Source organism: Varanus komodoensis, unplaced genomic scaffold (assembly GCF_004798865.1).
Source record: "Varanus komodoensis strain SLA01 unplaced genomic scaffold, ASM479886v1 scaffold19, whole genome shotgun sequence".
Taxonomy (NCBI): domain Eukaryota; kingdom Metazoa; phylum Chordata; class Lepidosauria; order Squamata; family Varanidae; genus Varanus; species Varanus komodoensis.
The window spans coordinates 6,622,474-6,640,214 of record NW_025335550.1 but is presented as its reverse complement, the minus strand read 5'-3'; the positions used below and the strand labels follow the sequence as shown (position 1 = coordinate 6,640,214).

Here is a 17,741-nt window from a genome sequence, read left to right as displayed (position 1 = left end):
AATAAACACATCATAAGAACATGACATGCTGATGGAGGAGAATTTGACAATACGTTGGACGTTCCGGGGCTGAGCCGGTGTGTCCTCTGAGACAGGCACATGGGCACCTGTTCAAGTCAGAGAATACCATTATCAGGTCATTCTTCAGAAAGGGAAATAATGACTACGGGGTGTTGGTGGAGAAAGCACTAATGGGCAACTGTCTGGAAAGATGGAATCCTTACGAATTCTTAGGCTTGCCTAGGAAATTGGATTTGGGGTATTTTTAATTCAGGAGAATTTAGCTTCAATAAAAACCTCAGACTGAACCTAAATGACAAGACTTAAAGTGAAACATTCATTAATTTGGGTCTTTATATTTTGCTTTATTTGGATAAGAACTATAAGGATGGGGGGAGCTTTTTATGTAAGAGTTAAAAGCAGACTTTTATAGATAAGAAACCACCAAAAAATAGGCTTCGGCATCACTTGAATGCTCTCATTCTTTGGTTTGTTCCTTTGTGTTGCATTCACAATTCTACTGAGCAAAGAGAGCTGACTTAACGTGTGGAAAGTAATGCCTTCCCCTTGAAATAAAACCCAATAATATTCTGAATGACCTCAGATGTTCTGCCAGTAACGGCACAGATTAGAATTCCCTTATAGTGAACAACAGACGAGTTTGCATAAAAGCTGTCCTGAAAAGAAGAGGCAGCCTAGCAAATCCTGAGGTTGATTACCCTGGCAGAGCAATCCTAAGATGGTGTTCAGGAACCAAAGCAGTCTGTGTGTTCTTTTGGACCTTCTCAACCACATGCATTGTAGAAACTTGTTTTTCCCTTGTCTTCCACTGATTGACATCTACAAGAGCCTATGGCTAGGTTGACACATGCAGCAGAAAAAGGATGGGGATTTTGTCGTGTCTGTTTGCAGGACTTGCTCTTGGACTGTCCTCCTGCCATCTCCTGGCATCTTCAGCCTGCACCAACCTGCCATGGTGCTTCCCCTCTTGCCACCTCAGAACTTTATCATCCTTGTGCCTGTTCACCCTCATTCTCCGTAGGGCTGCAGTGTTGACTGTCTCAAGCACCTGAGTCCCTCAGTAGTACCTTTCCCCCTCTATGTTTTCCAGGATCACAGTCATACAGATGTGCCTCAGTATCGGCAGGACCACTCTTTGATTATGAGATCTATTGTCCACATGACGGACGCCACTCGTTCCGGAATTATGCCTCCCAACCAGCTGACCACTATTAACCAATCCCAGCTGAGTGCTCAACTGGGGCTGAATTTAGGGGGTACCAGCTTGCCCCACACTTCACCTTCGCCTCCTGCAAGCAAATCGGCAACGCCTTCGCCATCCAGTTCTATAAATGAAGAGGATGCAGAGGACACAAATCGGGTAAGCCGCAGTGTGTACTAAACAAAAGAAGATGCTTTCTGTTCCCATAGGTGTTGGTGTGGCTTTTTTACCAAGAAGGAGCATGACTAAGAAGGACCATCTTTAGTTGCATGATATTAGCTAATCATCAAGATACATTGCTGCCATTCTGTGACTTTTTAAAAAGAAGGACGTTACTAGCATAAGTTTCTTTATGACAACTGTCATATTTTATAGAGGCCATAATTCTGTTTGCCGTATCTGCTTGCAACACTTCTGACATTTTAACGTCCCTTGCTGTTGTGTTTTATTTTTATTCTTTTTTTAAAAGATATATTTGTCTAGATAGAAAAAGTGACCTTTACCTTGTCGTGAAAGTCTTGAGTATGCTCTCAAATTCATTTTCATCTGGGATTAAATGGGCATGCGAAGACAAAATAGCAAATGGAGAAATATCTCTGAACAATGGCAATCTCTTCCGGAGATATAAACAACTAGCAGGTGTTTGGAGGCTGTAATCTATATCTGTGTGTCCGTGTGCGCATGCATGCACTTTGGGCATGGCAGAGTTGCTCTTGCTTTTTCAGAACACTCCGCAGTTCTTTGCCTTAAGTCTAAGCATAGGAGCAGCTTATAGAAAGCTAAATAGAGGGATAGGTTGCAAAGGTTAGATATGCAAAATTCTTGATCAAAACCATGGGAGTTGCACATGTGAAAGGCCTGAAATTAATCTTGTGGATCCATCAAATGCCCGTTCCACCAGAATTCTGCCTACCGGCTATGGAAGGCAGCTGCAGAGAGATTCACTGAGGCTCAGTAGTGATTGAAGAATGACTCTATTAATTGTTCTGTGACCTGGAAGAGGGAACAAAGCCATAGTAAGCCTTCTGACAACAACAACGGAAAAGGCTGCAATGATGGGAATGACTTGCTTCCTTCTGCTTTCTGATGGGGTATCCCATTGCTGTAGCTCATCTTATATACCAGTGAATCCTGCTTGGAGCCTTGGGACAGGAAATCCTGTTATGGCTCACCAAGGAGGAGAGAAGGCATCACCAAACTAAGAAGACAAAGGAGGGCACCAATCTGCACAAAATCTTTCACTGCGAATTTAGAGAGAGAGAAATGGCGTTGTCAGTATGATTATAACTTCAGCAAGGAAACTGTCTATCTCAACATAGTTCAGATGACTGTGAGCAGGTGATGTATGAATTGCCTTCTGCCTACTGTCCGGAGGCTGTTGATTGGCATCTCCAAGGCCCAGCTCTTCTGTAAGATGGTTCACTAATTCATGTACTACATTTCTGTACCTTCCAATAGCCAAAGCTCTTTGGGTAGGTGCACCTGTTATTTTACAATTGGATTTGGACTGGACAGGCCTGTTGATGGAGAAGACCTTCAGAGCAAAGGGTCACTCTCTAGAAAAGAGAATACATGGGCACCCTACTACAAGAAGCACTAATCAGGAATGGAACCTAATGGATCCTGTTGCGGGTAATAGGTATATGGATCAGGGCAGATCAAGTTGGTTATGAACAAATATGCCACTCTTTTAATAATCAGATAATCTGTCAGTGTCCCTCGTTCATTCTTTTGAGGTCATTCCAAGTTGTCTATTTATTTGTTTAAGTATATCTTGCCTGTCTTTCCGAGTTCTCTCAAGATGGCACAGAGCAATAAAATAACCCAATAAAACCCAAGGCGTAATAAAAACAGGAAAAACAGCATGGCAATAAAATGTGCATAATAAAAACCCATACGGTTATAAAAACAGCAGCAGCAAACATCCGAAAATACATCACATGCCAGCAGAAAACAAAACAACATCTACCTACTGTACACAACTGCAGTTGCAACATAGTGCTAAAACATAAGAGTGAAGTATGAATCTCTCAGGGCCATCCTGAAAGCCTGAAATCTGGCACACTCCCAGTGGCAGGTTACTCCAAACATTGGAGAGGCCGCTGCAGAAAAGTCTTCTCATGTAGTCACCAATAAAATTGCCCTCAAAGGTAGGCAGATGCAAAGGACCGCTCTCTTGCTGGTCTGAAAGGGAGGGCAAGCTGATCGTGGTTAGGACAGTCCACTGTGAACCTTGATCCAAACCGTTTAGGCTCGGAACCAACCGATAACCAGTGCCACTGGTGATGCATGGGCCTGATATGGTCAGCTCCCCTCATTCCCACCAGTGCCTGGGCAGCTGCACTCGTCAGCAGTTGAAATTCCAGTTGCATCTTTCGAGACAGCCCCCTTGCAATCCATTCCTAGCACAGTGGAGGCCACCAGCATGTGGGGAGCTGTGGAAAGGTCCATCCCCCACAGATACAGTTGGCATCTCTGCCTAAGTTGGTCAAACACACTCTTGGACTCAGCTGCCACCTGGGCTTTCCCAGTTAATACAGACTCCAGGAGGACTCCTAGATTTGTGCTTGGCCTTTGATAATGGGAACGAGACAGGCACCTGTTCTTGGCATGCCCTCCCAGGTCACGCAGAGCTAGACCCCTCCGTTCATGTACTGTGTGAAGATGCACTTCCTTTGATTTGTCCCGAATCCCCCCAAGATCCTAAGACAAACAGAAATCTGGTTATTGTGGCCCATCGTTGGAGCAAAAAGACAAAATTTGCAATATACATACATACAAAAGGGAATGTCAGACAAAAATTACAGTATGCATCAATGAAAATAAACACTTTTATTGCAAAACAATACTAGCATCCAGAGATGCTAGTAGTTGGATGAGATGTAAAATAAAATAAATAAAAAGACCTAGCCATGCACTTATGCAAATAACATGGCCTCTCTCATGGATGCCATTCCAAGTAAAGTTTCCAACTTTCAAAACATTAAAATGAAAGTCTCCAGTCCTTACGATCAGAAGTATATTTTCTGTCTTTAGGCTACTAGAATTATTATGTTGTAGTCATCAAATATTTAATTTTTGAAGTCCTTTCTCCATGTTTTCTTGCTTTATCTTGGAATTCTTGGTAAATATAGTCGTTGGTTTTAACACAGAGTGCAAACAGCCTCATGTGTATCTAGTCAATTATATAATGACCTGTTCCAAATTTAAGGCTCTGATCTTGTTGCTGATGATTTTTATTAGACTGCAGGAGAAAAAAGAGCGGCTCCCGATTCTGGCAAGAAGCCCAAGACTCCAAAGAAGAAGAAAAAGAAAGACCCCAATGAACCACAAAAGCCGGTGTCAGCATATGCCCTTTTCTTTAGGGACACGCAAGCAGCAATTAAAGGGCAGAACCCCAATGCAACCTTTGGAGAGGTGTCAAAAATCGTAGCATCCATGTGGGATAGCTTAGGAGAAGAGCAGAAGCAGGTAACCAAGGGGCCCTTTGGAGTTTTGGGGAGGCAGAGGTGATGATGCAACAAATGGAAGGATGCCAAAGATTACAGTCCACCTAATTAAACACCAGTGGGCTGATGCTTCTGACTTCATTAATTAGAAATGCAGCATGGATGGGAGCGCCGCAAATGCAGTCTCTCATCCCAGCTGAGAAGCTCCTTCCAAACTCAGCTTCTCATGGTGTTATTAGGGCTGCGTCCACAGCTCACTGCATTGATTGAGAGTGCTCTCGAATGACTAGGAATGTGTCCCAGTGAGTTGGGCTGCGGGATTTTTCTATTACAAAAATGTTTTCATAGTAGCTCTTCCACAAAAGTGTAGAGGACAAGCGCCTCCTTTAAAAGAGGTATTCATTCTTCACAGGAAGAAATTCTATAGTGCGGGGAAAGAAACTTTGCATGGAGAATTGGCCATAATGTTAGCCCTCCCTTGTAGCCTGAAGTGGTTAGGTATTGGCGTTGCATTTTAATTGCCATGACGGGAGCAATTTCCAAGGTGGATTGCAGCGGCGGAGGAAAGGGTCAGTCTTCTTCCCCGCATTTTGCAGCCCCTCCAAACACCCACAAGGCAATTATGCTTTGAAGAAAACAAAACTATTTGTGCAATGGAAAGATCTTCCTAACTTTAGCTATCAAGCAAAGGGAGATTTTCAAGAGCATCACAGTTGTGGATGGAATGGTCATGTGGCTTTCCCATGCCCCGAGTCCTTTCCATCCCTGTTCCATACAGCAGTGAAGGTTAGGGTGGGCTACAGTGAAAAGAGTGTCTCGGAACCCCTCTTCCTGGAAGTGTATCATGTCTGCAACACCCAGGCCTGGAGAAGGGCCTCCTTTGACATCCTGTCCATAAACATCCATGGAACACCTTCCTAGAGAGATTTGCCGGCCACTGTCTAGATCCCAGGTGTACCTGCTGGGAAAGGTACAGCCATTTCTGTACCTTCACACATTCAGCCATTTCTCTTCCAGCAAGCTCTTGTCCCTTAATCCATCACTCTGGTGATTCACGTCACTTTTGACTCTCTCCTGTTTTTAAGCTATTTTCTTATTCTAACTGTTTAATATCTTGATTGGTTTTTATTTTTTCTGGGTTTCTGTTTTTAATGAGGGCTTCAGCCAGTCAGGTGATACACACATTTAAGAAAGCAATTGATCAGTCTGCACAATATAATGTTTGGGTCAAGTCCAGTCTCGAAATGAGGATTTTCTGGGAGAGAAGGGTTGGGAGGAGATGGGGAGACAGGGAGGTTGGGAACTATTTCTTTGCTAGGTCCTTGTGGACATCGTCCCTTTCGACTTCCTTAATTTTAAGTGACTGTAGCACCCCTCTTCAAAGGGAAGATTATACATTGAGGGAGGCATTCATCAGAATGTGTTTAAAAAAACAGGTATATAAAAGGAAAACTGAAGCTGCTAAGAAGGAGTACCTTAAAGCACTTGCTGCCTACCGAGCAAGTTTGGTGTCCAAGGTAAGCAGAAATTCTGACTTCTGTAGGAACAATGCTTTTAATGCAGATGTTGTCACCATATTAAACAATATACTTAAATCCCCCCCCCCAATTTGCGATCATGCACCACAATACAGTGGTAGAATGCCTTTTTGTGTGCAAATTCATCCAGGTTCTATCAAACCGGGATGACAGAACTTGGCATCTCCATTTAGAAGGCTTAGGGAGCAAGGTATGAAAACACCTCACTTGGGTGCTGAACTACACATTATACTAAATGTACAGCCTGCAGCTCTGTAAGGGTAATTTGTAGCTTAGGGATCCAATCTGGATTGGGACCACAGTCCACTGGAAGGAGAGGTTCAATGCTCTGCTTGTCCATCGATCTCTAACGGGGGAAAAGACCCTCTGGGCACATGCTAAAAAGCAACAATAAAAATAAGCACCCATTGGCATCCGCCGGGCGCTAATTGGGATGTGGTGGTGGTGGGGTTTTGTGTGGAGAGAAGAATAGTAAGGGAGGTGAAGGATTGAACCTCCCCTCTCTGTATGCTGCACCCCTGATCTGGATTGGGGGCGCCACTCTTGCTTTTCAGGAAGCCAAATGGCATTTGGAGGAGCAATGCTGTGGAGCAAGTTACAGGAAGTCAGATCCTGGCTGGATAACAGGAAAAAACTTCCTGACTGTTAGAGCAGGACAACAGCGGAACCCTTGACCCAGGGAGGTGGTGGGTTCTCTCACACTAGAGGCACCCCAGATGCAACTGGATAGCCCTCTGAGCGGGATGGTTTAACTGGGAGGCCTTTACTGAATGGAGGGGGGAGGGTTGGGCCCTTCCAGCTCTGCTCTTTTAGGATTCTATGATAGTGAGGCCTAGAAGGCTACTGTCTTCCAGAGCAGACAATGCTGAGCTAAGTGACTTTATGGTCTAACCCAGTACAAGGTGTCTTCCTAGAAAAACCTGTGCTTTGTGGATCAAGGGTTGGCCACAGAAGCTCATGGGTGCCTTATTGATGTTCCCTAAGATGCCCAAAAACTCCCTCCTTTTTGTTTTAATTGACAAACTAATTAACACGTTTTCTTACCAGCCGTTGATTTGTCATGAAATAGGTTCTGTTAGTGCTGAAACAGTGGCTTGAACGAAGTTGCTTCATGCACCCTGGCTGAGACCTTTGCCTTATACCAAGACTTTTACCAGACCACTTGACCTGCCACCTTTGGTAGCCAAACTTCATTGGTGCCCAGGGCTCCGTAAGGTTACCCACCCCTTGCACGCGCACACGGATAGCGGTTGTTGCTTTTAACATGACTACAAAATGGCCAGGCAGCTAAACAAATAAAAACACATCATGAAAGGGTATTGCCACTTAAAAAATGCAGAGCGATGCCAAGATTAAAAAAGCGTACCAAAATACATTCATATTATTACCACTACTATTATTATTATTTGCCTATATTACTATTACCGCTATTATTATTTGCCTATTCCTGGTAGTGGGAGTCAAGGCAGTTTAGAAGGTTGCAAACATATGCAATTAAATATTTGCAAGTAATGCAAATATGTACAAGTTAAAAATATGAAAACCAGAAACCTTTAAATGGGCCCTTGCCTTTGTGGAAACAGATATGGAGAAGGTGACAACCTTTTCTCCCAGGGTGGGTGTGAAGGAAATCTCACTGTGCTCTGGGAAAAGACACGGGTAGATTAGTAGACCTGTCAGGATTACAGTTCAATCGAAGAAAGAGGGATAATGAACTGTATACAGTGAGACAAAGCAGAAGCAACTGCCTTTGCCTAAAGCATTGCTGCATCATAGAGAATATTACGGGAAGCTCTAATATCAGTGGGCTGACACTGAGGTTGTAAACACTGCATTATTTAGTGGAAGCAGCCCTTATAGGGACAATCTCTTGGGAATGCCCCTTTCGTTGGAGGAATTTGTATCTACAAAAATTTGAAACAGATGCAGAAAGAGTTGGTAGTGGTGCACTGGATAGTTTGCGTTGCATTTCGCTTGGAAATAAGGAGAACCTTGGCAGAGAGCCTCAGCTATGGGCAATAGAAAAGACAGACAGACAGACAGACAGACAGACAGACAGACAGACGTGTAGCTTCAAATCACCGCACAGCAGAACCTTAGAATAGAATCATAGAGTTGGAAGAGGCCTAGAAGGGCCTTTAGGTCCAAGTCTCAATGCAGGACTCAGGCCTCCCATCCAAATACTTAACCAAGACTGACCCCACCTAGCTTGCAAGGTTAGGCAGGATCAGGCACTTCTGCCTATGAGACTCCTGTCCCCATGCAATGAATACATGTGATGGAGAATGACACGCTAGCGAGAGCTTCCGTCCTGTTGGTCCCACACCATCTGGACCTTCCGTAGTGGAGAAATCAGAGAAACCCTCACATGCGCTGCTGGGAGTTGCTTGGAGGTTGTGCAGAGCATAACACACGCAATGAGTCAGTATCACTGGAGGAACCATCCTCTAATGTCTGCTGTTAACACTGTTCTCCGTAAACCCATCACCCCACAGGCCGCAGCAGAGTCGGCGGAAGCCCAGACGATCCGGTCGGTGCAGCAGACGCTGGCGTCGACCAGCTTGTCCTCCTCCCTCCTCCTGAACAGCCAGCTCTCCCAGCACGCGGCCGTGGCCGGCTCGCCACAGACTCTGCAGCAGTCGCTCCCCAGGGCCATCGCGCCCAAGCCCCTGGCCATGCGGCTGCCCATGAACCAGATCGTGGCCTCGGTCACCATCGCCCCCAGCATGCCCACAAACATTTCCCCCTCCCTCCTCAGCTCCGTGGGCGGCAGCGTGGCGGGCGCGCCGGCCGCCTCCCAGGGCAGCCCGGCCCTGCAGAGCCACCTGCAGCAGCACCTGCAGCACCACCCGCCGCCGCAGCCGCCGCAGCAGCACATGCACCAGCAGATCCAGCAGCAGCAGCACCAGATGCAGCAGCAGATGCACCAGCAGCAGCAGCAGCAGCAGATGCACCAGCAGATCCAGCAGCAGATGCAGCAGCAGCATTTCCAGCACCACATGCAGCAGCACATGCAGCAGCAGCTGCAGCACATGCAGCTGCAGCAGCTGCAGCAGCTGCAGCACATGCAGCATCCGCCACAGCCCTCCCCGCAGCAGCATTCGCCCGTGGCCTCCCAGATGACCTCCCCCATCCCCGCCATCGCCAGCCCGCCGCCCACCGCCCCCCAGCACCAGCCCCAGATACAAACCCAGGCGCAGACTCAGCCGTTACCGCAGGCCGGCATCTTCTGAAGGCGCTTGGCAAAGGTGCTTCGCCGGACGCGGGGAGCGGAGGGAAGCGGCCCCTGCCGGCGGCGTTATGCAGGGATGCGTAACAGGCCGAGCGAGCCTCCAAACTGTCTATTAGATAGGCAATAAGGAACTACCATGTAGCTGTGTATACTCTTAGCTGACTCGCCATCTCCCTTCCCCCGTTTCTTTCCAGTTTTCTTTTTCTTTGAAGGGAGAAAAGGCTGTGCTTTTCCTTTTCTGTTTCTCCGCGTCTTCATGTAATGCCTTTTTTAATTTATTTCGAGGTTTACCTACAGTATGTGAATCAGAGAATCTCGGATACGACTGGGCATTAAGACTGAATGAAAGAAAAAAAAGGCCTTTTCACAGTTTCAGAGCAAAACTGTCCATTCTTGCAAGATTAGTAGGTGCGCTCCAACACCTGGGGGTTTTGTCCTTTGTTCCTTTGAACTCACAAAAGCCCTAAAAGCACAGTTGTAACTACCTGTAAAATTTTGATTGGAATTCATGCAATCACACTTGTGTGACATGGCTAGTTGGCGGTGTTTTTCTCTGTCATAAACAGAAAAAATAATACTGTAAAAAAATTGACTTTTGCCAAAGCTCCTTTTTTTTAACTTTTTAAAATGTCTTCTGAAGGGGAGGAAATGGAAGTGAAAGTTCTTAAGTGTCCAATCCCACCTTATCACCTTAGTTTAATTTCTCCAAATACTACACTACTTTGTATTAAAATATATTCTTACCCTGTTCTGCTCATTCCAGTTTTAAAAAATGTGAATATTATATTGTGTTTGGGTGACAACTTTCAGATTTAATACACTGTATTTTTTAAAAAAGGAAATGCACTTAAATAAATCTGTTATTACAAAAAAAAGGTAAGAAGGAAAAAAATGAGGGTTTTGTTCTTTTGTTTTTTAAAAAATGCTGTAATAACAGTAGACTATTTAAGAGGATTGCCACATCTGAATAATCAGTGTAAATATTTTCTTTAAAAAGATGTAAGTTTTTCATATCATGTGTTGTAAAGTTTTCATAAATGAGGCTTTAATGTAAACACTGGTAACATGAATGATTTAATTGCAACATTGCTTATTGTGTTTTTATGCTGTTTTATACTTTTTTATGAGTTAAGATAGCAGCAATTCTGTTTGTATTTTGCTTATCTAAAACAAATGCTTTTATCTTGCTATAGAATAAACACATTTCAGAAAAATACAAAACAAACAAACAAAATCCAGATCCCGAATGCTTTGCAAGACTGTAACCATCCAATCCTAAATGTTTAGGATGGGGTCCCTGCTCAAACCATGACTTTTCCCATCATGCTCAGGGCTTATCTCACTAGTACAGACTAGTATAGGTGGCAGATTCTCCCTGAATCTGGTGAATTTAGGGTAAGAACACAGTGGCATCTAGTTTTTCATAAATTGAGGTATTGAATGAAAGAAGTTATTCATTAAACAGTTCTCCTTCAGTCCAAGCTTTACATGTTGATCTTGCATGCAAGTCACTTGGCAACTTGGAAAGAGGAAAGCACTTCTGGGATCCCAGAGGTGGAATGTAGAACCCCAGACATTAACCTTCAAAATTTAAGAAGTCAAACCAAGGTAGTTGGGCTACGCTGGCAATTTGCAAGAAGGATACATCAGTCCATGGGTACCAGTCTGCGGGGTATCCGCTTCCTCCAGTATTAGAGGCAGTGTTTCTATGTTGCTGAGGAACATGAGCAACAGGACGTGATTCCACCCATGTCCTATACTTGGGTTCCTGCAGACAGCGTGTGGTCCACTGGCTGAACCGGCGGCTGGACTCGGTGGGCCCCTGGTCTGATGCAGCACGGTTCTTCTTGGGTTTCCTTCCGTCACCAGCTGGAAGGAGTGTCCTTTCCATTGAGCAGGAGAACTAATGGGGCACCAACTGCCCCTCCAGGAAGCCTTCCAACTCAGAAGGAATGAGTCTAGGTGGAGGAGGAGTTAGTGTTCATCATGCTTCACCAAGAAAGAAAAAGACACTCCACCACAAGAGTGGGCAAAAGATGCTAAGGATGAAAATGTATCTACGGATGCAGCTATATAAAGAATTACTATAATTTATTAGAAATGCGTTTTACCAGAGTAGGAAAGACTCTGGTCAAGGGACCTGGGTGTTGACGGCATCTGTTACCCAGGTGCTACATGTTCATGTGAAACCTGTTGCAGGAATCCGTGGAATGATCAGTGATTGAAGTAAAGCTGGTGGTTCCAGGGGATGGGGACATGGTCTCCCTTCTCTGGAGGGCTTGATTTGGTCCCTGGACCTGAGGTTCTGCAGCCCCAGTGTAGACAACCCTGCACTGGATGGTTCAAAAGCTCAGTTCAGTCTAATGCATCTTCCTAAGTTTCTGTAGTGCCCTGATCAGCCCCGTCAATATGATTAGGCAGCCTGCTGTCTTCATGAATGGCAAGAGCATTCCAACTCCATCCTGTCCTGTGCAAACAAATTCCAATGTTCAGATCCCTTGAGAGTTGTTTGCAGTTGCCATGTGGGCAGTACATACATTATCCTGCTCAGGATGGCCAGGTGGATTAACTCTTCCAGTATTTATTTATGTATAGGATTTATATACCACTTTATATTTGATAAGATACCCAAGTGGTGTACAATAGCAAGCAAGAAAAAAGAATCAAATGCAGAATTGAAATAGTTAACATCAGATGATGCCAACAGAAACATGGCTGGTCAGGAAGGGAGGGGTAGTCTAACCCTCCCTTATTGTCTTCAGCCAGTACTGGAAACAGCACCTGCCCAAATGACAGAGGCAGGGAGTCTCACGTAGGGGAGGCCCACACATTGAAGACTTTGCTTCAAATGGACTCTCAAAAGCCTGCAGGTCCTTGTGGAACGACCAAGAGCACCTCTTCTGGTGACTTTAGGCCCTGGCAAGGTCTCTCGGTCACCCTGAGATACTCAACTGGGCAGTAATGCAAGGTGGGAGGGCGAGAGAATGTGGAGGAAGAACCCTCAGCTTCCCAAATCCTATGCATCTCACATGGACCAGGACAACATGAGGGGAGAATCGGGTTGCTATGCCAATTTTGGCATGCAGTTGGACAAAACGTTTCCCACACACGTTTCTCTTTGCAGCCACCACGTAAGGTGGTTCAAGCCAGCCTACCACCCTCTGCTGCACCCTTCCCCCCACCCATGTGTTGGACTCCATCCTCCTTCAGTCCTAGCCCACATGGCCAGTGGCCAGGAATGCTGGGAAGCACAGGTCAAAAACACCTGCAGAGCACCAGACTGAGATATGTGACTGGACCATGAACATCCTGGTTGAGTGGGAGCTTGGACCTGTATTCCCAGCCAGATCCTGTAACCAAGGCAACAAACACATTGCCTCTTTATTTCATTGACTTTACTCCAAGTGATGTGTGCATTCTGGAACATTCTGGATCCAGGATCTGCCTTTGTTGAAGGCTCTGCTCAGAGGATCTCGCCACCCTTCTGTCCACTCGCACGTCACAGCTCACCCTTCCACAGGGTGTCCAGGCACTCTGTGTGGTTATATCTGGGGTTTGAAGGGTCTGCTGGGGAATGAAAAGGCAGTGGTGGCCCACTTCCATCCATGCAATTGATCTAGCTTACATCTGGATTGTATGGTAACAGAACAGAGTTAATAGCATGAAAGAAGCAGAGTTGGAAGAGGGCTATAAAGCCATCAAATCCGACCGCCTGCTCAAGTGCTACATTTGGTCACCCATCCAGATTGAGATCCATGCCTATGCAGCCTAGCAAGGGTGACTTAACTTGCTAGCTCAATGGATAGGGATGAAGGCACGGCGGAGACGACGATAGACGCCACCATGCCTGCTCATTTTAACATCCCAGCTTCGTGCAGTGCATGACATGAGAACGAATCCTTTCTACCTGCTTCATGGGCTGCTCCTTTGGAGCCAACGTACCAGGATGCAGTACGCATTGTGTTCTGAAGGAAGTCACGGAGGCTGTCGTAATCACAGTGTCTTCCCTCCCCCCCTCCCTCTCTCCCCCTCCCTTTCCCCTGCACTAGGAGAGCAGTTTGACCAGTATCCCCAGTTGTCTTGCATGATTAATTACAGCATCTGTCCTGTCAGAAGCTATAATGAAGAGGTCTTGATAAAAATTGCAAATTACCACTGGCAACAATCTTAAACTGCTTATGATAAAATGAAAATTAAAAACAGCAAGTGAGAAGCCTGAGCGGAATCCTAATCGGAAAGAGTGTGAGGCTGAGCGGAGGCTGTTCCGACGGCGGCTGTTCTCAAGGCTTGCAAGCTGGAATAAGACAAAATAGAAATCCGCACCTCGTGGCATATAACGTTGCGCTCCACCAAGGAACCCTGCACCTCGCATCTCCTGGATTCAGTTCTATGGAATGCAATCAGTGGTGATGCCCGTGTTTCCAAGAAAATTATTGTGCATTTTGCCAGAGTGATTTTGGTCCTCAAATGTATCCATGGTTTTTTCCATCTTAGTTAACTCCTCTAAAATGCGTAAAATCACATTTACATTGCCCCATTGATTTCAATCAATTCCAGGTTCTGTTAGCTAAAACTGCCATCCCCTGGTCTCTGGGAAGCTACCTAGGGCCATCGAGATCTTGTGGAGATCTTGCATTGGTGGAGAAGTGGTCTGCTCTGCAGTCCTTGTAGCAATGGTAGAAACATCTGTATCACCCCACTGCTAGTGCTCCAAGAGTAAGAGGGCAATGAGGAGGTATTTGGGGCAGCCTGAAGAAGTCCTTTGAGGAATCTGAAACATCCATTTCTCTGAGATCCTGTAAAGTAGCCCAGAAACTATGCCAGCCCTGTAACTGGGAGAGGAGAGGAGAGGAGAGGAGAGGAGAGAGGGGGAGAGGGAGAGAGAGAATGAATTATAAGCATTCAAGAAGACCATGCTTGGCTACTTGATTAATGCTTGATTATGCTTTCTTGCATTATGCAGTGCATTCTACAACAAGGGCCCGTTTTCAGCCCATAGTGGAAAAGTTTGGAGATGATATTTTTGTTTTAGCAGTCTAGCTATCCCAATTATTTGTATGTTTTGGCTTTACTTTGGGGTATTGCTTCTGTTTGGGGTTGTTAATTTCTGCCCATGGACAGCAATGGGAGGGTGGCTATTTACTTATTTATTTAGAAGGCCATGGTGGTTTATAGGCCGAAAAGGGCACAAGCAGCCCAGCCTTGGGACACAACAGAAGCTACATTGCAGATGTTTCTTCTTGCCCGCCATACAATAGTTCCATTGGTGTGGAACCAATGCCTAATCTTCTGCTATTTTCAAAAGTATTATTATGCATGTGTCACAGCAAGAATGCTTGCTTAATTTATACAAGTTTGGATTTCTGGGAACAGAAAGAAGAAAGAGAGAGGGAGAGAGATCATAGATGAATTTCTAATATCCCTTCAGTGACCTTGCACCTGTTTAATCCTGAAAGTGACTAAAAATTAAAACCAGCAATTCAAAATTATATTCCTGATATTTAAAATCAGTGTAACAGCAATATGTTGTTGTTGTTTTTTAAAGCTGGGCAGATACACCATTCCGCCCCATATCTAAAGGTCTGAGCAAATATAAGCTGCTTTCAAAAAGACAACAAAGTCTCCATCAGGTGGGACTTCAGGAAGAGAAAGCCTCTGCCAAAAGGACTTAACCCTCAGTCATAGGGAGGTATCAATTAGTGTGCTTCTGGTTCTTCTCCATTTTATGTGTGCTTCATCTTCAGTCAGTGATTTTATTAAAATCCACAAAGCTACATTATTTTGTACTCATTTTACTCCAAAGTGCACATTTTTCTGCTATTTGGAATCACAAAATTCAGAGAAGTGCAAAACGTGTCAGATAAGTGAATTCCAATCCACAAGTTGTTTCAGGAGGTGTGGATCAGGTCCATCCACCTAGGAATGTTGTTTTTGATATGTGCCATCAAGTTGTCTGTGACTTGGTGACCCTATGAATGGAAGCCCTCCAAAAGGCCCTATTTGTGACTTCCTGGCCCAGCTGTTCTAAATCCAAGACTGTGGCTTCCTTTATGAAGTCCATCCATCTCTCCTTTGGTCATCCTTTTCTTCTTCTGCCTTTGGATGCATCAGTCCTGTCTTCTCTTGGTGCACCCAAAGTAGGACATCCTCCATTTTGTCATTGTTGCTTCTAGGGAAAGCCCTGTCTCAAGCCTAAAAAGGATGGCCAAATTAAATCCTTGAGCATCTCGAATCACCCCCTTTAGTTCACGTGTTGCGTCTGTAACCAGCTGCTTTAGTTCTGACAGCAGCATGGCTAAAGGAATGGCTTCTGGAGATGATCTCCAACTCCATCCCAGGTCATGCAGAAATACGTGGTCCTATGTTTGCCCCCATGTTGCCAGAGATTAAAACATCCAGATCAGCCAAATTACGAACAGGCGCTATTGCAATGAATACATCAATGAACATACAGCAGCCAATGATTTTATGAGTGCGCCAAGAATGCACATTACTTAGAACTAACTCCTACTGTGTTTAATGAACTTTATTCCATAGATACATGTGGAGGATTTTCAACCTTTGTTTGTTACTTAAGACATTTGATGCAGGGTAATATTTGGACCGAACAACAAAAACAGTCAAGGTAAGCATTCCAAAATGTATCTAAATGAACAAGTGAACACAACAGCCAATCCTACTCATTGCAGTCTGACTTGCATGAAAGAACTTCCCAGGGGATTGTGTCCAATATAATTTGTTTTCTTTTTTTCTTGTATCCATATGTCAGTTTCAACTACCTTAATGTAGCAATCAGAGCCCTTTTTGGAGATTCTGAATTTCTTAACCAATGCCTTCAAGGAAGGAAGGCTAAAACACATGTGACAGTAATTGTGTCTACAGCTTGTAATTGTGGTCTCAAAGAGCCAGAATGCATCTTTGGGAAAATGTCACAAGTGATATGGGTTAATGCCAAAGGAAGTCTATTTCCCCCAGTTTGGAGCAAGAAACAGCTGCAATTCCACTCATTAAAGGACTTCAGAAACCCAGAGTTTTATCGGGCTCAAAAGCCATGGCTGGGCAGGTCTGGGTGAAGGAAGAGGAACAGGAATAAAGCAACTGAATTTAGGGCTGCACTCTTCAACACATTTACAAGGAGAGAAGACCATTAAACATATTCAGACTTACTGCTGGGTAAACATTCAGTAGACCTGTACAGTTAAATCTATTTATTCTCTCCTTCTTTCCTGGGAACATCTCATCTTGGATCACTTGTCGTGTGTGTGTCTGCTTACATCTCACTATTACCTCTTTCCTTGCTAAAAATCAGAAAGGCCTTGCTTAATTGGGAAGTCCTGCATACACTGTGTGTGCATCATCCCACTGGTTTGACTAGTCAGGGGCATTTATAACTCCATAGAAAGAGCATTGGATTAAACGCGGTTTCCACTGGTATAGCGTGTGATATTTTTCTTTCTCGCTGACACCTGTTAAATAATGTTTTCCCTCTTGTCATTAATAAGTACTTTTCTCCCCCTTCCTGTTCTGATGGAGTCTCCACTTTATCACCTCAGTTAACTATGTTCTACTCTCACATTAACCTGGGCTGACATATGATGAAAGAACATAAGGAGTTTTAATTTTTAGCTGAAACAGGGTCATTAGTTCCCAACTACGAATGAAAGCTTTAAATACTTTTATGGGGCAGTGTTTCCATGATATATTATCACCTGACCATTATAGCTTCAAGGGTATTCCATCCACCTTTTCTCTCTTTTCCCCTTTCTTTTTTGAGACAGATGGATTAAATATTTCAAGTTTAACCAGGGAGATTCCACACAATGGGGTGTGTGTGTTTTAAAGACATATGAATAGACCCCTTTCCCCATTTTTCACTTCATCGTGTATTTTGCAACCCCGGACTTCATTCTAACCTTTCCCTCCCTGCTTTGTTTGTCTTTTGTTTCACAACAGCTGTTATTATCGTTTTTTGGTCAGCTGTGATTGCTGGAGGCAAAAGGGGACCAGATGGTGTTTTGCGATGCATGAATGGCGAGTTAGAGGAGCTGGCGTTGAATAGGCGAAGTCTGAATGGTGTCTATGCACCACCTGCCCCCCTTCTGCAGCAAGTAACACTGATCAGAGGAGCATGATCCGTCTCAGACCAACTTGCGTCGGAGGGGGAATGGAAAGCTCCTCGTTGGGTTTTCTCCATATTTATTGATCTCCCATGCACTAACAACATAATGCAGCGCACAGTCAATTTGAATTAATTGGATATGACACAAGACGTACATGTAATCTATCACTGTAGTTGTCTG

General features: G+C 44.7%; 1 protein-coding gene across 1 annotated transcript in view; it reads left to right on the top strand.

Moving 5' to 3' along the window:
• The window catches only part of TOX3 (TOX high mobility group box family member 3), an 84,541-nt gene extending 74,016 nt beyond the window's left edge, over positions 1–10,525 (top strand). Inside the window, exons 4-7 of the mRNA XM_044427959.1 lie at positions 1,112–1,381; positions 4,466–4,693; positions 6,108–6,188; positions 8,705–10,525. Coding sequence (XP_044283894.1) covers positions 1,112–1,381; positions 4,466–4,693; positions 6,108–6,188; positions 8,705–9,442 — 1,317 coding nt within the window. The 3' untranslated portion in view covers positions 9,443–10,525. The remainder of the gene's footprint in view (positions 1–1,111; positions 1,382–4,465; positions 4,694–6,107; positions 6,189–8,704) is intronic.
• Positions 10,526–17,741: the final 7,216 nt, after the last annotated feature.